This window comes from Nematostella vectensis, chromosome 13 (genome assembly GCF_932526225.1).
Source record: "Nematostella vectensis chromosome 13, jaNemVect1.1, whole genome shotgun sequence".
Taxonomy (NCBI): Eukaryota; Metazoa; Cnidaria; class Anthozoa; order Actiniaria; family Edwardsiidae; genus Nematostella; species Nematostella vectensis.
In genome coordinates, this window is record NC_064046.1 from 4,658,576 (window position 1) to 4,684,539 (window position 25,964).

The window sequence follows — 25,964 nt, forward strand, 5'->3', positions numbered from 1 at the left end:
CTACCATGTTACCAACACCATCAACCACATCTACCATGTCACCAACACCATCAACCACATCTACCATGTCACCAAAACCATCATCCACATTTATCATGTTACCAACACCATCAGCAACATCTACCATGTCATCAACACCATCAGCCACATCTACCATGTCACCAACACCATCATCCACATCTACCATGTTACCAACACCATCAACCACATCTACCATGTCACCAACACCATCAACCACATCTACCATGTTACCAACACCATCAACCACATCTACCATGTTATCAACCGCATCAACCACATCTACCATGTCACCAACACCATCATCTACATCTACCGTGTCACCAACACCATCAACCACATCTACCATGTCACCAACACTATCATCCACATCTACCGTGTCACCAACACCATCATCCACATCTACCATGTTACCAGCCACATCAACCACATCTACCATGTCACCAACACCACCAACCACATCTACCATGTCACCAACACCATCAACCACATCTACCATGTCACCAACACAATCAACCACATCTACCATGTCACCAACACCATCAGCCACATCTACCATGTCACCAACACCATCAGCCACATTTACCAGGTTACCAACACCATCAACCACATCTACCATGTTACCAACACCATCAACCACATCTACCATGTCACCAACACCATCAACCACATCTACCATGTCACCAAAACCATCATCCACATTTATCATGTTACCAACACCATCAGCAACATCTACCATGTCATCAACACCATCAGCCACATCTACCATGTCACCAACATCATCATCCACATCTACCATGTCACCAACACCATCAGCCACATCTACAATGTCACCAACACCATCAACCACATCTACCATGTCACCAACGCCATCAACCACATCTACCATGTCACCAACACCATCAGCCACAACTACCATGTCACCAACACCATCAGCCACATCTACCATGTCACCAACACCATCAGCCACATCTACAATGTTACCAACACCATCAACCACATCTACCATGTCACCAGCACCATCAGCCACATCTACCGTGTTACCAACACCATCAGCCACATCTACCATGTTACCAACACCATCATTCACATCTACAATGTCACCAACACCATCAACCACATCTACCATGTCACCAACGCCATCAACCACATCTACCATGTCACCAACACCATCAGCCACAACTACCATGTCACCAACACCATCAACCACATCTACCATGTCACCAACACCATTAACCACATCTACCATGTCACCAACACCATCAGCCACATTTACCAGGTTACCAACACCATCAACCACATCTACCATGTTACCAACACCATCAACCACATCTACCATGTCACCAACACCATCAACCACATCTACCATGTCACCAACACCATCATCCACATTTATCATGTTACCAACACCATCAGCCACATCTACCATGTCACCAACATCATCATCCACATCTACCATGTCACCAACACCATCAGCCACATCTACAATGTCACCAACACCATCAACCAAATCTACCATGTCACCAACACCATCATCCACATCTACCATGTTACCAACACCATCAACCACATCTACCATGTCACCAACACCATCAGCCACATCTACCATGTCACCAACACCATCAACCCTTATCTACCATGTTACCAACCTCATCAACCACATCTACCATGTCACCAACACCATCATCTACATCTACCGTGTCACCAGCACCATCATCCACATCTACCATGTTACCAGCCACATCAACCACATCTACCATGTCACCAACACCATCATCCACATCTACCATGTCACCAACACCATCAACCACATATACCATGTCACCAACACCATCAGCCACATCTACCATGTTACCAGCACCATCAACCACATCTACCATGTCACCAACACCATCACTCACATCTACCATGTCACCAACACCATCATCCACATCTACCAGGTTACCAACACCATCAACCACATCTACCATGTTACCAATACCACCAACCACATCTACCATGTCACCAACACCATCAACCACATCTACCATGTCACCAACGCATTCAACCACATCTACCATGTCACCAACACCATCAACCACATCTACCATGTCACCAACACCATCAACCACATCTACCATGTCACCAACACCATCAACCACATCTACCATGTCACCAACACCATCAACCACATCTACCAAGTTACCAACCACATCTACCATGTTACCAACACCATCATCCACATCTACCATGTTACCAACACCATCACTCGCATCTACCATGTCACCAACACCATCAGCCACATCTACCATGTTACCAACACCATCAGCCACATCTACCATGTCACCAACACCATCAGCCACATCTACCATGTCACCAACACCATCAGCCACATCTACAATGTTACCAACACCATCAACCACATCTACCATGTCACCAGCACCATCAGCCACATCTACCGTGTTACCAACACCATCAGCCACATCTACCATGTTACCAACACCATCATTCACATCTACAATGTCACCAACACCATCAACCACATCTACCATGTCACCAACGCCATCAACCACATCTACCATGTCACCAACACCATCAGCCACAACTACCATGTCACCAACACCATCAGCCACAACTACCATGTCACCAACACCATCAGCCACAACTACCATGTCACCAACACCATCATCCACATCTACCATGTCACCAGCACCATCAGCCACATCTACCATGTTACCAACACCATCAGCAACATCTACCATGTTACCAACACCATCAGCAACATCTACCATGTTACCAACACCATCAACCACATCTACCATGTTACCAACACCATCAACCACATCTACCATGTCACCAACACCATCAGCCACATCTACCATGCCACCAACACCATCAACCACATATACAATGTTACCAACCGCATCAACCACATCTACCATGTTACCAACACCATCAACCACATCTACCATGTCACCAACACCATCAACCACATCTACCATGTTACCAACACCATCATCCACATCTACCATGTCACCAGCACCATCAGCCACATCTACCATGTCACCAACACCATCAACCACATCTACCATGTCACCAACACCATTAACCACATCTACCATGTCACCAACACCATCAGCCACATTTACCAGGTTACCAACACCATCAACCACATCTACCATGTTACCAACACCATCAACCACATCTACCATGTCACCAACACCATCAACCACATCTACCATGTCACCAACACCATCATCCACATTTATCATGTTACCAACACCATCAGCCACATCTACCATGTCACCAACATCATCATCCACATCTACCATGTCACCAACACCATCAGCCACATCTACAATGTCACCAACACCATCAACCACATCTACCATGTCACCAACACCATCATCCACATCTACCATGTTACCAACACCATCAACCACATCTACCATGTCACCAACACCATCAGCCACATCTACCATGTCACCAACACCATCAACCCTTATCTACCATGTTACCAACCTCATCAACCACATCTACCATGTCACCAACACCATCATCTACATCTACCGTGTCACCAGCACCATCATCCACATCTACCATGTTACCAGCCACATCAACCACATCTACCATGTCACCAACACCATCATCCACATCTACCATGTCACCAACACCATCAACCACATATACCATGTCACCAACACCATCAGCCACATCTACCATGTTACCAGCACCATCAACCACATCTACCATGTCACCAACACCATCAACCACATATACCATGTCACCAACACCATCATCCACATCTACCAGGTTACCAACACCATCAACCACATCTACCATGTTACCAATACCACCAACCACATCTACCATGTCACCAACACCATCAACCACATCTACCATGTCACCAACGCATTCAACCACATCTACCATGTCACCAACACCATCAACCACATCTACCATGTCACCAACACCATCAACCACATCTACCATGTCACCAACACCATCAACCACATCTACCATGTCACCAACACCATCAACCACATCTACCAAGTTACCAACCACATCTACCATGTTACCAACACCATCATCCACATCTACCATGTTACCAACACCATCACTCGCATCTACCATGTCACCAACACCATCAGCCACATCTACCATGTTACCAACACCATCAGCCACATCTACCATGTCACCAACACCATCAACCACATCTACCATGTCACCAACGCCATCAACCACATCTACCATGTCACCAACACCATCAGCCACAACTACCATGTCACCAACACCATCAGCCACATCTACCATGTCACCAACACCATCAGCCACATCTACAATGTTACCAACACCATCAACCACATCTACCATGTCACCAGCACCATCAGCCACATCTACCGTGTTACCAACACCATCAGCCACATCTACCATGTTACCAACACCATCATTCACATCTACAATGTCACCAACACCATCAACCACATCTACCATGTCACCAACGCCATCAACCACATCTACCATGTCACCAACACCATCAGCCACAACTACCATGTCACCAACACCATCAGCCACAACTACCATGTCACCAACACCATCAGCCACAACTACCATGTCACCAACACCATCATCCACATCTACCATGTCACCAGCACCATCAGCCACATCTACCATGTTACCAACACCATCAGCAACATCTACCATGTTACCAACACCATCAGCAACATCTACCATGTTACCAACACCATCAACCACATCTACCATGTTACCAACACCATCAACCACATCTACCATGTCACCAACACCATCAGCCACATCTACCATGCCACCAACACCATCAACCACATATACAATGTTACCAACCGCATCAACCACATCTACCATGTTACCAACACCATCAACCACATCTACCATGTCACCAACACCATCAACCACATCTACCATGTTACCAACACCATCATCCACATCTACCATGTCACCAGCACCATCAGCCACATCTACCATGTCACCAACACCATCAACCACATCTACCATGTCACCAACGCATTCAACCACATCTACCATGTCACCAACACCATCAACCACATCTACCATGTCACCAACACCATCAACCACATCTACCATGTCACCAACACCATCAACCACATCTACCATGTCACCAACACCATCAACCACATCTACCAAGTTACCAACCACATCTACCATGTTACCAACACCATCATCCACATCTACCATGTTACCAACACCATCACTCGCATCTACCATTTCACCAACACCATCAGCCACATCTACCATGTTACCAACACCATCAGCCACATCTACCATGTCACCAACACCATCAGCCACATCTACCATGTCACCAACGCCATCAACCACATCTACCATGTCACCAACACCATCAGCCACAACTACCATGTCACCAACACCATCAGCCACATCTACCATGTCACCAACACCATCAGCCACATCTACAATGTTACCAACACCATCAACCACATCTACCATGTCACCAGCACCATCAGCCACATCTACCGTGTTACCAACACCATCAGCCACATCTACCATGTTACCAACACCATCATTCACATCTACAATGTCACCAACACCATCAACCACATCTACCATGTCACCAACGCCATCAACCACATCTACCATGTCACCAACACCATCAGCCACAACTACCATGTCACCAACACCATCAGCCACAACTACCATGCCACCAACACCATCAGCCACAACTACCATGTCACCAACACCATCATCCACATCTACCATGTCACCAGCACCATAAGCCACATCTACCATGTTACCAACACCATCAGCAACATCTACCATGTTACCAACACCATCAGCAACATCTACCATGTTACCAACACCATCAACCACATCTACCATGTTACCAACACCATCAACCACATCTACCATGTCACCAACACCATCAGCCACATCTACCATGCCACCAACACCATCAACCACATATACAATGTTACCAACCGCATCAACCACATCTACCATGTTACCAACACCATCAACCACATCTACCATGTCACCAACACCATCAACCACATCTACCATGTTACCAACACCATCATCCACATCTACCATGTCACCAGCACCATCAGCCACATCTACCATGTCACCAACACCATCAACCACATCTACCATGTCACCAACACCATTAACCACATCTACCATGTCACCAACACCATCAGCCACATTTACCAGGTTACCAACACCATCAACCACATCTACCATGTTACCAACACCATCAACCACATCTACCATGTCACCAACACCATCAACCACATCTACCATGTCACCAACACCATCATCCACATTTATCATGTTACCAACACCATCAGCCACATCTACCATGTCACCAACATCATCATCCACATCTACCATGTCACCAACACCATCAGCCACATCTACAATGTCACCAACACCATCAACCACATCTACCATGTCACCAACACCATCATCCACATCTACCATGTTACCAACACCATCAACCACATCTACCATGTCACCAACACCATCAGCCACATCTACCATGTCACCAACACCATCAACCCTTATCTACCATGTTACCAACCTCATCAACCACATCTACCATGTCACCAACACCATCATCTACATCTACCGTGTCACCAGCACCATCATCCACATCTACCATGTTACCAGCCACATCAACCACATCTACCATGTCACCAACACCATCATCCACATCTACCATGTCACCAACACCATCAACCACATATACCATGTCACCAACACCATCAGCCACACCTACCATGTTACCAGCACCATCAACCACATCTACCATGTCACCAACACCATCACTCACATCTACCATGTCACCAACACCATCATCCACATCTACCAGGTTACCAACACCATCAACCACATCTACCATGTTACCAATACCACCAACCACATCTACCATGTCACCAACACCATCAACCACATCTACCATGTCACCAACGCATTCAACCACATCTACCATGTCACCAACACCATCAACCACATCTACCATGTCACCAACACCATCAACCACATCTACCATGTCACCAACACCATCAACCACATCTACCATGTCACCAACACCATCAACCACATCTACCAAGTTACCAACCACATCTACCATGTTACCAACACCATCATCCACATCTACCATGTTACCAACACCATCACTCGCATCTACCATGTCACCAACACCATCAGCCACATCTACCATGTTACCAACACCATCAGCCACATCTACCATGTCACCAACACCATCAGCCACATCTACCATGTCACCAAAACTATCAACCATTATGTTACCAACTGCATCAACTACATTTACCATGTCACCAACACCATCAAACACATCTACCATGTTACCAACGACATCAACCACATCTACCATGCCACCAACACAATCAACCACATCTACCATGTCACCAACACTATCAGCCACATCTACCATGTCACCAACACCATCAACCACATCTACCATGTCACCAACACCATCAGCCACATCTACCGTGTCACCAACACCATCAACCACATCTACCATGTCGCCAACACCATCAGCCACATCTACAATGTCACCAACACCATTAACCACATCTACCATGTCACCAATGCCATTAACCACATCTACCATGTCACCAACACCATCAGCCACAACTACCATGTCACCAACACCATCAACCACATCTACCATGTCACCAACACCATCAGCCACATCTACAATGTTACCAACACCATCAACCACATCTACCATGTCACCAACACCACCAACCACATCTACCATGTCACCAACACCATCACTCACATCTACCATGTCACCAACGCCATCATCCACATCTACAATGTTACCAACACCATCAACCACATCTACCATGTCACCAGCACCATCAGCCACATCTACAATGTCACCAACACCATCAACCACATCTAACATGTCACCAACGCCATCAACCACATCTACCATGTCACCAACACCATCAGCCACAACTACCATGTCACCAACACCACCAACCACATCTACCATGTCACCAACACCATCACTCACATCTACCATGTCACCAACACCATCATCCACATCTACCATGTCACCAACACCACCAACCACATCTACCATGTCACCAACACCATCACTCACATCTACCATGTCACCAACGCCATCATCCACATCTACAATGTTACCAACACCATCAACCACATCTACCATGTCACCAGCACCATAAGCCACATCTACAATGTCACCAACACCATTAACCACATCTACCATGTCACCAATGCCATCAACCACATCTACCATGTCACCAACACCATCAGCCACAACTACCATGTCACCAACACCATCAACCACATCTACCATGTCACCAACACCATCAGCCACATCTACAATGTTACCAACACCATCAACCACATCTACCATGTCACCAATACCACCAACCACATCTACCATGTCACCAACACCATCACTCACATCTACCATGTCACCAACGCCATCATCCACATCTACAATGTTACCGACACCATCAACCACATCTACCATGTCACCAGCACCATCAGCCACATCTACAATGTCACCAACACCATCATCCACATTTATCATGTTACCAACACCATCAGCCACATCTACCATGTCACCAACATCATCATCCACATCTACCATGTCACCAACACCATCAGCCACATCTACAATGTCACCAACACCATCAACCACATCTACCATGTCACCAACGCCATCAACCACATCTACCATGTCACCAACACCATCAGCCACAACTACCATGTCACCAACACCATCAGCCACATCTACCATGTCACCAACACCATCAGCCACATCTACAATGTTACCAACACCATCAACCACATCTACCATGTCACCAGCACCATCAGCCACATCTACCGTGTTACCAACACCATCAGCTACATCTACCATGTTACCAACACCATCATTCACATCTACAATGTCACCAACACCATCAACCACATCTACCATGTCACCAACGCCATCAACCACATCTACCATGTCACCAACACCATCAGCCACAACTACCATGTCACCAACACCATCAGCCACAACTACCATGTCACCAACACCATCAGCCACAACTACCATGTCACCAACACCATCATCCACATCTACCATGTCACCAGCACCATCAGCCACATCTACCATGTCACCAACACCATCAGCAACATCTACCATGTTACCAACACCATCAGCAACATCTACCATGTTACCAACACCATCAACCACATCTACCATGTTACCAACACCATCAACCACATCTACCATGTTACCAACACCATCAACCACATCTACCATGTCACCAACACCATCAGCCACATATACCATGTCACCAACACCATCAACCACATCTACAATGTTACCAACCGCATCAACCACATCTACCATGTCTCCAACACCATCAACCACATCTACCATGTCACCAACACCATCAGCCACATCTACCATGTCACCAACACCATCACTCACATCTACCATGTCACCAACACCATCACTCACATCTACCATGTCACCAACACCATCAACCACATCTACCATGTCACCAACACCATCATCCACATCTACCATGTTACCAACACCATCAACCACATCTACCATGTCACCAACACCATCAGCCACATCTACCATGTCACCAACACCATCAACCCTTATCTACCATGTTACCAACCTCATCAACCACATCTACCATGTCACCAACACCATCATCCACATCTACCATGTTACCAACACCATCAACCACATCTACCATGTCACCAACACCATCAGCCACATCTACCATGTCACCAACACCATCAACCCTTATCTACCATGTTACCAACCTCATCAACCACATCTACCATGTCACCAACACCATCATCTACATCTACCGTGTCACCAGCACCATCATCCACATCTACCATGTCACCAACACCATCAACCACATATACCATGTCACCAACACCATCAGCCACATCTACCATGTTACCAGCACCATCAACCACATCTACCATGTCACCAACACCATCACTCACATATACCATGTCACCAACACCATCATCCACATCTACCAGGTTACCAACACCATCAACCACATCTACCATGTTACCAATACCACCAACCACATCTACCATGTCACCAACACCATCAACCACATCTACCATGTCACCAACGCATTCAACCACATCTACCATGTCACCAACACCATCAACCACATCTACCATGTCACCAACACCATCAACCACATCTACCATGTCACCAACACCATCAACCACATCTACCATGTCACCAACACCATCAACCACATCTACCAAGTTACCAACCACATCTACCATGTTATCAACACCATCATCCACATCTACCATGTTACCAACACCATCACTCGCATCTACCATGTCACCAACACCATCAGCCACATCTACCATGTTACCAACACCATCAGCCACATCTACCATGTCACCAACACCATCAGCCACATCTACCATGTCACCAAAACTATCAACCATTATGTTACCAACTGCATCAACTACATTTACCATGTCACTAACACCATCAAACACATCTACCATGTTACCAACGACATCAACCACATCTACCATGCCACCAACACAATCAACCACATCTACCATGTCACCAACACTATCAGCCACATCTACCATGTCACCAACACCATCAACCACATCTACCATGTCACCAACACCATCAGCCACATCTACCGTGTCACCAACACCATCAACCACATCTACCATGTCGCCAACACCATCAGCCACATCTACAATGTCACCAACACCATTAACCACATCTACCATGTCACCAATGCCATCAACCACATCTACCATGTCACCAACACCATCAGCCACAACTACCATGTCACCAACACCATCAACCACATCTACCATGTCACCAACACCATCAGCCACATCTACAATGTTACCAACACCATCAACCACATCTACCATGTCACCAACACCACCAACCACATCTACCATGTCACCAACACCATCACTCACATCTACCATGTCATTAACGCCATCATCCACATCTACAATGTTACCAACACCATCAACCACATCTACCATGTCACCAGCACCATCAGCCACATCTACAATGTCACCAACACCATCAACCACATCTAACATGTCACCAACGCCATCAACCACATCTACCATGTCACCAACACCATCAGCCACAACTACCATGTCACCAACACCACCAACCACATCTACCATGTCACCAACACCATCACTCACATCTACCATGTCACCAACACCATCATCCACATCTACAATGTCACCAACACCATCAACCACATCTACCATGTCACCAACACCACCAACCACATCTACCATGTCACCAACACCATCACTCACATCTACCATGTTATCACCGAGTGAACACAATCAGTTGGTGTGGTCACCAGAGGATAGTTGATTTGTTGAGAACATAATCCTCATCTCTTAACTGTTTTTGTTTGCATTTTGTACCACAGATCTGTACACTGTTGGAGTCTATTGTACAGCAGAAGAAAGCTGATGAGCCTGATGGTATGATTTTATCCAGAATTTAGCCAAAATAGATAAGATTGTTTGTTATGTCAGAGCGTCTATCATCTTGTGTTGTGTGACAAGTGTTATTGATGTATATTTTTGTTCTAAAGTGTGTTGGAGTTTAAATTTGTGTATTATGTTGTATTGTGTGACTAGACTAGTTCCAGTACCGCGCGGTTAAACCAGCCGTTTTGTTTTGAAATGGCGGCTTTTTACCGGCGAACTTTCACATTTTGGCGAATGCTAAGAAAACTAGCGCAAAGCTAAGGATATAATTTTCTCAATGAGTCCCTCTTTATCAAACAAATCTGTCATCTTTTGTACAGTATGGTTTAAATGCTCTACAATCAGTAAAAACAGCGACCGAAGTCAGCCTTTTGTACCTTTACTTAACGATTCATTACTGAGATTTTGTTTGTTTTTGCCAGAACATGCGCATACGTTATTCAGCACTGTCGTATATTGTTGTTCTAAAAGTGCGTTTGAGATGTCAGATGTTTATCATGTTGTGTGACATGTGTTGATGATATGTATTTTTGTTCTAAGGTGTGTTTGAGATGCCAGATTTTGGGATAGAACAAGTGATAAAGGAGGGGCAGGTTGAGAAGAAAGGCCACAGTGCAGCCTTCATGATGTGGCCCAGGTACCATACAGGAACCCATTTGTCACCAGTAGTGGATCTAGCAGAAGGGTTAAGATGGACTAGCAGAAGGTTTAAGATAGACTAGCAGAAGGGTTAAGATGGACTAGCAGAAGGGTTAAGATGGACTAGCAGAAGGGTTAAAATGGACTAGCAGAAGGGTTAAGATGGACTAGCAGAAGGGTTAAGATGGACTAGCGGAAGGGTTAAGATGGACTAGCAGAAGGGTTAAGATGGACTAGCGGAAGGGTTAAGATGGACTAGCAGAAGGGTTAAGATGGACTAGCAGAAGGGTTAAGATGGACTAGCAGAAGGGTTAAGATGGACTAGCAGAAGGGTTAAGATGGACTAGCAGAAGGGTTAAGATGGACTAGCAGAAGGGTTAAGATGGACTAGCAGAAGGTTTAAGATGGACTAGCGGAAGGGTTAAGTTGGACTAGCAGAAGGGTTAAGATGAACTAGCAGAAGGGTTAAGATGGACTAGCAGAAGGGTTAAGTTGGACTAGCAGAAGGGTTAAGATGGACTAGCAGAAGGGTTAAGATGGACTAGCAGAAGGGTTAAGATGGACTAGCAGAAGGGTTAAGATGGACTAGCAGAAGGGTTAAGATGGACTAGCAGAAGGGTTAAGATGGACTACACCACTCTCTTGGGTTGCCAAGGGAAAGTTTATGTGCAAAAAGTGTCATACAGAATTAAAATTTTGGGTCTATAGATTTCCATGTACATTCTGTCCTAGAATCTCTCAGTTTTCTATGTACTCAGCCCGACATGACAGAAAAACATGACATGACGCTTCCAATAAGCCCATTTCACATCTAATAAGGCGGAAAACTTCTCTTAGTACTTAGTGAGTAATAGCCAACAAAATATCAAATGCGATGCGACTTTTTGTAAAGTACCATTGAAATTTGAGCTTTTCGTCCCTGATCCCATACATAGCGCAAGGATGATCAAGGAAAAAATATTTTAAAAAGCCAAAATCTGGGTATGTGCATTTCGGCCTCACGTTATTTGTGTTTTGAAAATCATTCCGGGATACAAGGAACCAATGGCTATTTTAAGACATCGTGCCTTCTTTTTCTATCTCGAATTGCGCATTTCCATGTTTTTCCGTCATGTCACTCAGCCCCTATTTGGATATAGGAAATCTCCCAAGTGTTGTTACCCTGACCCTGTTTAAAAAGAAAAATAAAACTAATGATTGTGGAAAACATGAATAAACCCCTGACCTTGGAACCGTGTGTTAAAAATACCCCCCACCCCCCATCACCACACTCCCTAGGTTAATTTTGAGCTCCTACTCCTATCACTGCTGTTTGAAGTGTCTGGCTCATTTGTTTATCTCTTCAGGCGTTGGCTGCGGATCCAGCATGGTGAAATGGCTTATTTCAAAATAGGCGAAGAGCACCAGGTATCAGAGTCAGATCTAGGGGGAAGGAAGGCTTAGGGCCTTAAAGAACTTTAGTCAACTTCACCATGTTTTCACTTAAAACTAGAAAACACTTAATCTGAAGAAATTTAGAAACTCCTATATAAAAACAAAGTTTTACTATTAAACAAATTCAATTGAAAATATTAATTTTGAGTGTAAATATCATATGCTTTTTCAGATGCTTTGTTGCCTTTGCTGGAATGACAAAATAACGGCTGTCAGAGGCTCTTTAACCGAACTACTTTTCTCTGTTACCAGACTGCATTGAATATTATCAAGCTAGGTCCAGGTTTGGCTGAAGTCAAGAAGCTGGACCAGGGAGGGTTTGTGGTCACGACCAGCAAAAAGGAGTACAGCTTCCGTGTGATGAATGTGAATAATATCAAGGACGTACAGGCCCTTGAGCGTGAGAGGGATGAGTGGCTAGAGGTCAGTGGACACTAGCATATATACATAAGAAACATATGTACATAAGAAACACAAGCGACAATCTAAGACATTCCTAAAGCACTGACACTCCCAACTCCCAGAAATAAGAAAAAATCAAGTACATCGGTCCATTTGGCAAATTTCATGCCCTCCCACCCCCTCGCACATTCTGCGTTCTCATATCTTCAATCTCCTTATACAACTATCTTCACCTGCTTTTTTGTTACAGGCAATTAGCGAAGCATCTATGGTTTCCTCTCGACGTTCACGAGCGACGTCATCATTCATACAGGATCCTGGTATGTTCTAGAAGGCTTTGCCACATTCAACAAGCTCCAGCATCAAATCATTGTCTTGAGGAGTCTAGATCATTACAAAGCAATGTAATGTAAATGCAACAGCCTTAAAGGCTTATTTTCACCAGGAAAAGAGATTGAGACTGAGAAAACCGGGACGTAAAATGGGTATATCTGCGTAAAGGAGACCCAAGCGGAAAAGAAAGAGAATAAAGGAACAAGATGGTTCCTTTTTTCCCTTCTCCATTTGCATCTACTTTGCCCTGATGTTCACATGAGTGTAATCGCTTACACCTGTGCTCTTTTCCCCATCTTAGTCATAGTTTTCCCATCTTAGTCTTCTTCCATCTTCCCTAGTGAAATGCCCATTTTTGTGCTTTCTCCTCGTGCTTTCAAGCTCTTACAAGCACAGTCCAGGAACAGGAAAAATACATCAAAGACACAGTCAAGACCCTTCTTAGGGTGAGATAAGTGTTCTACTAACCTTTTTAGACTAACAGGGGGTGGGTAAAATGGACTCAGCGTCTTGACCCCGAGTTACAAACAAGGCAGATGCTTACCCAGGTTTAGCTAGGGGGGGGGGGGGTGGGGGGAAATTGAATGGTTCAAGGTGCACATGTACCCTGAGCACCCCCTCCCCCCTAGGTACGACATGACTCCCTTTACCTTCACTCAAGGGACAGTGCTGAAAAACGCAAGACAAGTTCCAGTACCGCGCGGTTAAACCAGCCTTTTTGTTTTGAAATGGCGGCGTTTTACCGGCGAACTGTCACATTTTGGCGAATGCTAAGAAAACTAGATCAAACTTAAGGCTAAAATTTTCTTTATGATTTCCTCATCATCAAACAAATCTGTCATCTTTTGTACAGTATGGTTTTAATGCTGTACAATAAGTCAAAACAGCGCCCGAAGTCAGCCTTTCGTACCTTTATTCGAACGATTCAACACTGAGATTTTGTTTGTTTTCGCCAGAACACGCGCATGCGCATACGTTATTCAGCACTGTCCACTCAAGAAATGTTCCAAGGAATATTTCATTCTTGTTTAGAAATTGCCCCGCAAAGAAGCATTCTTGGGAACCCTGTGTATCAAGTTAAGCGTAACAAGCCGCATGAACCCTCCGCCGGCCTTGTTTTGCCTTGTTTTGCCTTGTTCTGCCTTGTTACATTAACCTTGACACCCTGTTTCTCAAGGATGGCAAAGGAGAGCCTGTGGGCTGAAAATGACCAGTCATGATACATTTATATTATTTGTGACTTGTTTTTCTTTTCTTTTTAGGAGCTAGAGCAGCTAACATCTGTACTTACAGTTGTCAATGCACCTATCCAAGCCACTGTGCAGGTAGATTTACTTCTTTATGGAAAACTGTCATTTTTTAAACAGTTTTCAAGATTTAGTGCGCCATCTTAGATATCATATGCGAAAAAATTAGAGAGGTAGTTATTTTGCAATACTGTGTACACCGTTTAATCTCCAAATTGGTAACATACAGTTAGTTATGATTAATATGATTAATTGCTCTTTTGATTTAATAACGATCACGTTTTACTATACACCTAATTCAATGAAGGTTGTCAGTGCGAACGGCGAATGGCAATTGCCAAATGGCAGTTCTACGACCGAATGGTGTTTATGGGTAGTAATTATTTGCAAAACTAAACGATAAGCGATGTCAGAACCATATGTTAACTATATTAAATGGATAGTCGTATGTTCAATTAACATTTTTCTGAATTTGGAACAGACATTTTGGGATCCATGGGTCCTTTCGGTCGTACAACTGCCATTTGTCTATCGCCTTTTGCACTGACAACGATTTTTGAAATAGGTGTATACATGATTAGTGATTTTATGGGTGACAGGTGAAGAAAGTCCAGGAGGTTGTACATGACATGGAGACGCAAGTTCGCACCGGAGTTCTCTCGTGGGCTATGTAAGTTATCACAAACCCTGTCACGTGCTTTGAGTCACCTTATTCTTTTTAATTTTCGCGTGTCTTAAATTTCGCGAAAATTTTCTCGGCACATTTCGTGAGTCTTAAATTTCACGATTGCGAAGAAAAATTGTGTTTGTAGGGGATTTAGTTTCGCGAATTTGAAGTTTAAGTCACTTAAGTGAATTTTCTCGTTTTTACAAAAAAATGACGTTAACCAACAACTGAAATAGGACCAACATATTGAAACAAAACCAACACGTCCCTTTTAATAGTCAGTCTTACAGTAATGTAACAGGGTCCTTGTTCCAGATTATCGATAGTTTCGTTACATGTCCTTACTAGGAGGTATCAATAGAACCTTCAATCTCTGTCATCAATGTTTTCTATAACCGTTAATTCTCGCGAGGTTAAAAATTAAAGTTAAATTTCGCAACTTTACTTTTCGTGAGTCTTTAACTTTGCGACATTTTTGAAATAGCGGAAATCGAGAAGCAGAATAAGGTACTTCCGTGCGACAGTAATATTTGTCATTGAACTGCGCTCTTTTTGCCGATTTTTCCTTCTCGATTTTTTATGTACTATGTGATAGGAGTGTGTGGCAAAATGTGTTGTGTCAGGGGTGTTGTGTGACAAAATGTGTTATGTATCAGGGGTGTTGTGTGACAAAATGTGTTATGTATCAGGGGTTTTGTGTGACAAAATGTTTGTGTCGGGGATGTTGCGTGACAAAATATGTTTCAGGAGTGTTTTGTGAACATTTTTTGTTATATTTCAGGAGTGTTGTGCTAGGAATGTGTCATGTGATAAGGGTGTTGTTTGTTATATAAAAGAGGTATTGTTGTTTTTATTTGTAAAAGTTTTTCTTTCCAATTCCACACGTGCGTGGCCCACGTGCAACCATTCACGTCCATCTCCTCTGGGAAATTATATATTCAAACTCAAAGACTCTATTGAGAAATTCAACGATCTACTAGTAGACTCAAGCATTCGTATGAGGCGGATTCCTCGACTAGCATCAGCATGGATTTTCGGGACATAGTGCACCAGGCCCGAAGTTTATATGGCGCCCGGGGTTATGCAGCAATGTAGGTTTGATTATTCCTAGCTTCGATTGAATGAAATCAAAGTTCTTCGAAGTGGCATAGCCGACAGATCTTACATTGTGTAGTCAAACATTACATTTTGTTGTTCTTACACCCTTGTATTCCGGACATCACTAGTTTTCGCTATATCGATTACGGATTGTTCGATTTTTGAGAACTACAATGTGATTCTAGTCCCATTAGCTAGTTAGGTTATTTATTTCAATTTTTTTTAAGGGGACTAGTCGATTACTCGATCTGTGTCAGTCAAGTTTTAGGTGAAAACTATTATTCCTTATTTCTCAGTTGTCGGAACACGCTCGGTGATCACTCGTTCTTCATTTCTCGGTATAGAATCGGTGATCACTCGTTCTCGATTGTTGATGCACGCTCGGGGATCACTTGTTCCTCGTTACTCAATTGTCGATGCACGCTCGGTGATCACTTGTTGTACGTCCCTTTATTATCGGCGCACGCGAACGACAGTTGTTCGTTCTTTCTTTTTATTACGTTTGGCCCTATTACGACGATCTTACAACGATCGCTCCATTTCTCAAATTCAGACGTTGCCATCAAGTTTAACGGAGTTTACGGACTGATGTTTTTTTTATTCAGGCGAGAGTTAAAGTCCCGATCAGGGTCGGTCAAGTCTGTTGGCTCCACCTCGTCGTCCACCCTGCCCCGCTCCAGCCGGAAGATCAGCCACCCTGAGATCATGACCACGCCCATTGACGAGGGGTACGAGTCAGTACCCTCGCACCCCGCGCCCCGTGTCCCGTCACAGTCAAGCCCTCCGTCTGAGCCTCCACCTGTAAGACCACCAAAGGGAGACGTGCAGTCGAGTTACGAGACTGTCCCGATCCGGCCACACCCTACAACCCCCCCACGAGATAGCAGCCTGCAGTCGAGCCCCCCCTCCGCCGGGAGGTGCCCCCTATCCGGGCCCATCAGATCGACGACCCCCATCTTGTCCTTGGCCCCTCCCAGCGGACCCGCCCTCCCGTATGACACAGTAACCATCACCCCTCGACCAGCACCAGACTCGTCCCCCACCCCCTCTGGCAAATCCCAAGGGAGCTCCTCTGGGGATATCTACCAGCAGCCTCCATCCAGAGCGAGGCAGCAGCGCGACGATCGCGAGGTGTACGACAACGTGCACATCCGAAACGTGCCCCTGATCGCTGGGAAGCCTGTGGCACCGCTGACCACCTTCACTGTGCCCGTAAAGGATGATGTCCCGAACGAGGGTGATGGTAAGGGAGGTGTGGAGGAGGTCGACGCTGCCAAGAGAAAGAGGGACGAGACGCAGAATGAGATCGATGCCGGCGGCATGAAGTGTAGTAGTCTCGAGGAGGCCCTCTCTGAGCGAAAGGATCTCTACCAAGATCTGAAAACTGAGGGTGCTGTGCTACTCTCACACACCAAGCGAACCGAAGACGGTAAGCCAGGGCTTCCAAGAGAGCAAAGGTCTCTGTGTCTCTCTATCTCTCTGGTTCTCTGTCTCTCTAGCTCTCTGTCTCTGTTGCTCTCTCTGTCTCTGACACTGACACGATCACTCGTCCGATGCCCTCTTTCAGTTGTCCCGTTTGCCCCCCCCCCCCCCCCCCCCCAATGTAATGACACTTCTCCTTATTTTCAAGCTCCTGGCTCCCCTACCGAAGATACTCCATGGACGTCTGTGCCACCTCCTCCTCCACCGGGTCCAGGTGGAATTCCTCCCCCTCCCCCTCCCATAAGAGGTGGTGTCCCTCCCCCTCCCCCCATGGGCGGGGGTAGTCTGGCCCTAGACTCAGGGTTACCGAACAGAGATCGCCTGAAGCCAAATAAAAAGTTGAGACCGTTCTTCTGGAACAAAGTACCCGTGAACTTGGTAAGAAAGCACTAGAAATGTCATAAATAAAATAGATAAATAATTTAATAAATGCATTTGCATAGCGCCTATTATACAGTTTCTAAGAGCTTTACCTTTAAAATCCGAATAAGTATTTTAAGAATATCGATATTGGCACTGAGGAACACAAGCTTTTAGGAAGCCCACATACATTCAACAAGTCAAATTCAGGGCCGTGAAATAAGAAGATACTACAGAGCTTAAGCAAATCAACACGAACGGCATCAAAAACGGCGCGCGCGCCCACGAATTGCTGGAAAACGGCGTTGACGTCCGTGACAGGAAATCTAGAACGGCATTTTCCCTATTTTTACGTTTTACGCGCGCGGTCACGGTCAACGCCGTTTTTCCAACAATTCGTCAGAGCGCGCGCCGTTTTTGATGCCGTTCGTGTTGACTTGCTTAAGCTCTGTATCCGTGTCTCGACCCCATACGCTGCTGTGCAGCACTCTGAGCCACTTGCGATTCCAATCGCGACAATATACGTAGGTCACAATTACCTTAACACAATATTTGTATTGCATAACATGGTCAAATGCGCATTTGTAAGCATCTTTCGATTACAGATTTTTGCTTCAATTGCGCTGTCACTTTTTATTATATTGTACAGTTCTTAAAATTATTATATAAAAGGAATAAATCTATTTTACGCCTGTCGTTAAAAAAAACATCCACGAATGATGGTTATATCAGTTTAATTGCTTGTTTTTGCCGATGGAAATGGATTCCTTGAGTCTGTTGGTATTGGCCTTCTCTAACATAACAAGCGAAAAAATGTTCCCAGTCTTATTTAAGGGTGTACTGACATTAGTGTTGCTCAGTAACGACGTTGCTACGCTGGTGGCGTTGAGCGCGCGCATATACATAACACGGAATTCGTCATTCACAAGCTTTCCTGAAGTAAAAGAAACAAAAATATGCGTTTCAATTTCCCAAAAACTGACTTTAAGTTGATCTCAGCCTTTTCGGGTGATGATATTTCCCATATTTTGTAAAAACGCAGATTCAGCGAAGATTTAGTCTAGCCAACCTTTTTGAAGCTAAAGTTTTCAATTTTCACTACCTGCGCGCGCTGCAAACACCGGTTGTAAACTTCATTTCAATTTCATCATGTGAGATATCAGTGTGTTCTGGATTTCAGGACCTTTGTTTTTCAATTACTCAGTCATTTCTAAAACGCATGCTTGGCTTAATGCACCCATCCCTCAAGATTCATAAAACGAATTCAATATTTGTTTTCGAGCAATTTTACTTGAAATATTTGCTTTTATCTGTATCTATGACGTCACATTATTACGTCACGGGGTCAACTTGGTCAACTTGGCAAATATCAGACCCATATGACTTTCTACAAGGCTTTTATGCTATATTCACTTTTCCTTAGCAACAGATGTCATTACACCCTTAAGGAATTTCGTCATCTCAGGCCACTTAAAGTATCACGGTCGCACACCCGCACGCCTGCTAACGGAAGGAAATGAAGCCTTCATCTTCAGAACGCTAAATACTTTAATTCTTACTACTGTTGCTCTCGGTAGGTGCCGAAGTCGCTGTGGCTAAACGCAGAAGACCAGTCGGCCAACCTCGACTTGTCTCTACTTGAAGACATGTTCGAGGTCGAGGAAACACAGAAGCCGGTTGTTCAAGGTGAGACTTACAGGGGAGGGGTGTGGAGCGAGGAAATACTTAAGGGGGAGGGGGTTTTGTTCTTGAAGTCGAGACTAGCGGAGAAGGGATGGAATTTAATGTAAAATTAGCATGGTTTGTACGATTGATATGGTTGTATATTGTTTTTTTCCCCCCTCAGCCGCGGCCAAACCGTCCTCCAAAATGATGCTGGACCCTAAAAAGGCGCACAACCTGGGTAGGTCTTTCATTTGAGAGTGCATAACCTAGGTACGTCTTTCAGTTAGATACGCATTACCTGGTTAAGTCTGTCAGTTGAGGGTACATAACCTGGGTAAGTCTGTCAGTTGAGGATGCATTACCTGGGTAAGTCTGCCAGTTGAGGGTGCATAACCTGGGTAAGTCTGCCAGTTGAGGGTGCATAACCTGGGTAAGTCTGTCAGTTGAGGGTGCATAACCTGGGTAAGTCTGTCAGTTGAGGGTGCATAACCTGGGTAAGTCTGTCAGTTGAGGGTACATAACCTGGGTAAGTCTGCCAGTTGAGGGTGCATAACCTGGGTAAGTCTGTCAGTTGAGGGTGCATAACCTGGGTAAGTCTGTCAGTTGAGGGTGCATAACCTGGGTAAGTCTGCCAGTTGAGGGTGCATAACCTGGGTAAGTCTGTCAGTTGAGGGTGCATAACCTGGGTAAGTCTGCCAGTTGAGGGTGCATAACCTGGGTAAGTCTGTCAGTTGAGGGTGCATAACCTGGGTAAGTCTGTCAGTTGAGGGTGCATAACCTGGGTAAGTCTGTCAGTTGAGGGTGCATAACCTGGGTAAGTCTGTCAGTTGAGGGTGCATAACCTGGGTAAGTCTGCCAGTTGAGGGTGCATAGCCTGGGAAAGTCTGTCAGTTGAGGGTGCATAACCTGGGTAAGTCTGCCAGTTGAGGGTGCATAGCCTGGGAAAGTCTGTCAGTTGAGGGTACATAACCTGGGTAAGTCTGCCAGTTGAGGGTGCATAACCTGGGTAAGTCTGCCAGTTGAGGGTGCATAACCTGGGAAAGTCTGCCTGTTGAGGGTGCATAACCTGGGTAAGTCTGCCAGTTGAGAGTGCATAACCTGGGTAAGTCTGCCAGTTGAGGGTGCATAACCTGGGTAAGTCTGTCAGTTATAGGCTTTCAACCCTCATTCCCCTTATGTCAGACTATGACCCTTACGTGACACGATCAGGCCCCAGCAGTCTTTGCGGGCGCTCCTCAATTCCTCTACCACACCTGTGAGTATTACATGTCATAAGATAGAAAACGTGCTTTGTCTGGGGTGATAGGATGACATGGGTGTGGTTATCAGGGTGTTATCGGATGACATGGATGTGGTTATCATGGTGTTATAGGATGACATGGGTGTTGTTATCAGGGTGTTATCGGATGACATGGGTGTGGTTATCACGGTGTTATCGGATGACATGGGTGTGGTTATCAGGGTGTTATAGGATGACATGGGTGTGGTTATCAGGGTGTTATAGGATGACATCAGTGTGGTTATCAGGGTGTTATAGGATGACATGGGTGTGGTTATCACGGTGTTATCGGATGACATGGGTGTGGTTATCACGGTGTTATCGGATGACATGGGTGTGGTTATCAGGGTGTCATCGGATGACATGGGCGTAGTTATCAGGGTGTCATCGGATGACATGGGCGTGGTTATCAGGGTGTTATCGGATGACATAGGTGTGGTTATCAGGGTGTTATCAGATGACATGGGTGTGGTTATCAGGGTGTTATCGGATGCGTACATGTAATAGCGGGGCCGCGCGCGAAGCTCCATAGATATAGAGAAATGGTATGTAACTATGCGACTCAGTATTTTTGGTATTTTTTGGCGCGGGTACCCTGTGGTGTCGCCCGCCTGCCCGTGGAGCCAGCACAATTTTCAATAACTTAGCAAAACGCCACCTCAGTGAAATAATTATACAAGAATATATTTTAGCAATATCCGAGAATGCTACATACTTAATAAAACCCCGAAAGTTGCATCAAAACTTACAATTATTTAGTTTTTAGTGTTTTTGTATTTACACTCACGGGAACCCTGCGTCTAATTTTTCCCGCGTTTTGCTTTTCTAACTCGCGGCCGACACCGTTAGGTTTTTGCATTATTCGACACATCTTTAACACTTTTATAATAAAAAGACGTATAAATGATCGATGGAAGGACAAAGGATGGGTTTGGAAAAAGAAGGTAAGTAAGACGTCAATATTATAAACTTCGTCGGAGCTATGAAAAACACTTGTTGATATATATTTCTAGCACTCAAACAGTTAAAGCCATGATGGGAGGTTGCTGTTTTATTATACTTAGTTCCTAACTAGTAATTCAGCTAGTTAGTTCATACATTATCCCATTAAAAGGATAGAAATTGTGCGATTGATTGTTCGTAAACAAACGTCGCGTTTGTTTTAGAAAATATTGTTATTTCATTGCTTTTGATTCATTCAAGAAGTGAACTAATCTTAAGCTTTTTATGTGATAACTTTGTAACTGTAAATAAAGAACGATTTCTTATTTGGAGATTCTTCATCACATTTAAGTTCTGTCCGCTGTTTTATGAAAGATATCGAGCGATGAACGGTTTTAGTTTACATTTTGTGTGTTCGAAGAACATTTAAAATTGAAAATGAATTCTGGTTTAAATTTTAGAAAAAAAGGTTGATGCGGGGTAATAGGTTCTAAAAAGATCTGCTTTACCTACACAGTTCCCCGCATATGATTCTTTTTCACAAAAAGATATCTTGAATACCCCAGCTCAACGTTTTCATACAACATCTCAAAACACCCATCTCTTCAATTTTCATAGAAAGCTAAAGACAGCTTTTTGTTGGGAGCATTTAGTTCGATAAGTACCTATAGTTTTTTTCCCTACAGCTTTTCAAAAGGCAATTCAACCTCTGGCTCATTAGCCCCTAAAATTATTATTTTTTTGTTCAACGTTCTATTTTAAAGGTTACTTGAAATTATTTTTAATTATAGGTTTATCAATTAGGTTTTGTGCAGCATAACATATATATCTTAGGTATTCTCCGTAGCGTTTTGTCACTGTTCTCCAATTTTTTTCAGGCGAATCCCAACTCAATCCCAGCAAGTTGCCAGCTTTGAAGGCATGATGCTAGGGCAGGATGTATTCATTAATACAGCTAAGTAACAGAAAGATAGATAATAGATACAAATAAAAACTTGTCATTAAAAAAATGAACCAGGCTAATAAATTAAACTAAAAGTAGTCAGAAACTTTGAAAACAAGTTAGGGTGGTTTATTTCATTCACCCTTTGACAAAGTGACTGGTACAAAACACTGACTAACATTGGCCCTTATTGCAAATGGACTAAATGGGTTTTCTAGTAAAAAAATATAGTTTCAATGTGAGCTAATTAACTGCACAGGGTTTTGTGAGCAATTTACTTTTCAAATAGCTGATATGAATACAGCTCAATACTTAGGAATCTGAGATGATATTTGCAAAAATCAACAGCAATGTACCATTTGACCTTTCATGCAATTATTTCAAAGATAATTTAGCACTGTACATGGAAGTGGGTAAAATGAAAATTTAGCTACCTTTTTTTAACAAACTGCATCTTTTTGTAATGCCACACCAAGCCCTATTTTATGTTTTAACACAAAAATACCAGGTGTACATACCCTTAAAACCATGATGCTTCAATATGGGGGTCTAGTGGGTCCATGGACCTCCTTATTGAGGGTCAGTGTTTTGTACGATCCACTCAAGACAAAGTGTCAATTCAAAGAGTATTAGCAAAAAAAAAAAAAAACAGTAAAGAAGGTTGATAAAACTGTTTATCCATTATTTGTAATTTCTACCAAATAACTTTTATTACCCTTCAACTGAGAGAAAATTATAAAAAAACAAGAAAATCTAGTAGTAGTGCAATGTGAAAGGAAGGAATTTGGACAGTGTAGGCAAGTATGGAGCACATTTACTGGCAAAAACGATATGCTAATGTATAGAAACGCGTTGTGTGTTGATATGGTTTTAAATGTTAAAGAGAATAAAAAAAGCACCCATTTTACTGTAAAAAACTAAAATTCATTTTCAATTCTTCAATGTTTCCTATTGGATGATACCTCCATATACACCCAACAAGTTTTTCCGGGTTAAACAACAATAAAAATATACATACTCACATATTCCACTCTACACCTGTGCATCAAGCACTTTTCTATGAACGGCCTCACTCACACATAACATATATACATACATATATAGGTATTATAATATGGCTTAAATTGATTGCATGCTGGCTCCGCTTTTAGGCAGTGCCTAAATCTATATATTATCGATCTTATGGTTACATTCTTGTGTTCCTAACAGGTATTTTCTTAAGTGGCTTTAAACTCACCACAAAAGAAATTGACACAAAGCTAAGTGTCTTTAGACAAGAAGAAGGAGCGCTTCCAGTGGATCATGTAATCGCTCTGAAAAGGTATATATTCTTAGTTGCTTAGGGATTTAGTTAAATATCCTTGTTCACTTGGGGATCAGTCTGTAAATATCCTTAGTCTTCGTTTAGAGATCATTCTGTAAATATCCTTAGTCTTTTTTTGGAGATCAGTAGGTAAATATCCTTATTCACATGGAGATCAGTCTCACATGGAGATCAGTCGGTAAATACCCTTAGTCGCTTGGAGATCTGTCAGTAAATATCCTTAGTCACATGGAGATCAGTCGGTAAATATCCTTAGTCACTTGGAGATCAGTCTGTAAATATCCTTAGGCACATGGAGATCAGTCGGTAAATACCCTTAGTCTCTTGGAGATCAGTCTGTAAATATCCTTAGTCACTTGGAGATCATTCGGTAAATATACTTAGTTGCTTGGAGATCATTCGGTAAATATTCTTAGTCGCTTGGATATCAGTCGATAAATATTCTTAGTCGCTTGGGGATCGGTCCGTAATTATAGGCTCAAAGAAGCATCACCTTTAAAGTACCCTTATGATGAAGTATGCATGTTGTATGCGACTTGCCCGCAACATCTCTACAACTCAAGTCGTAAAGTGTAAATCAGCTAACGACT

At 43.7% G+C, this 25,964-nt stretch overlaps 1 protein-coding gene across 2 annotated transcripts in view; it reads left to right on the forward strand.

Annotated features, from left to right (window-relative positions):
• LOC5500419 (formin-like protein 6) overlaps positions 1–25,964 on the forward strand; it is a 39,802-nt gene that overhangs the window by 4,531 nt on the left and 9,307 nt on the right. For both annotated transcript variants that reach the window (XM_048721165.1, XM_048721166.1), the window contains exons 6-18: positions 11,496–11,550; positions 12,100–12,196; positions 13,545–13,605; positions 13,885–14,055; positions 14,285–14,354; positions 14,749–14,813; positions 15,630–15,692; positions 16,214–16,284; positions 17,985–18,808; positions 19,010–19,239; positions 20,799–20,907; positions 21,068–21,124; positions 25,260–25,371. In XM_048721165.1, the coding sequence (XP_048577122.1) occupies positions 11,496–11,550; positions 12,100–12,196; positions 13,545–13,605; positions 13,885–14,055; positions 14,285–14,354; positions 14,749–14,813; positions 15,630–15,692; positions 16,214–16,284; positions 17,985–18,808; positions 19,010–19,239; positions 20,799–20,907; positions 21,068–21,124; positions 25,260–25,371 (1,985 nt within the window). The remainder of the gene's footprint in view (positions 1–11,495; positions 11,551–12,099; positions 12,197–13,544; positions 13,606–13,884; positions 14,056–14,284; positions 14,355–14,748; positions 14,814–15,629; positions 15,693–16,213; positions 16,285–17,984; positions 18,809–19,009; positions 19,240–20,798; positions 20,908–21,067; positions 21,125–25,259; positions 25,372–25,964) is intronic.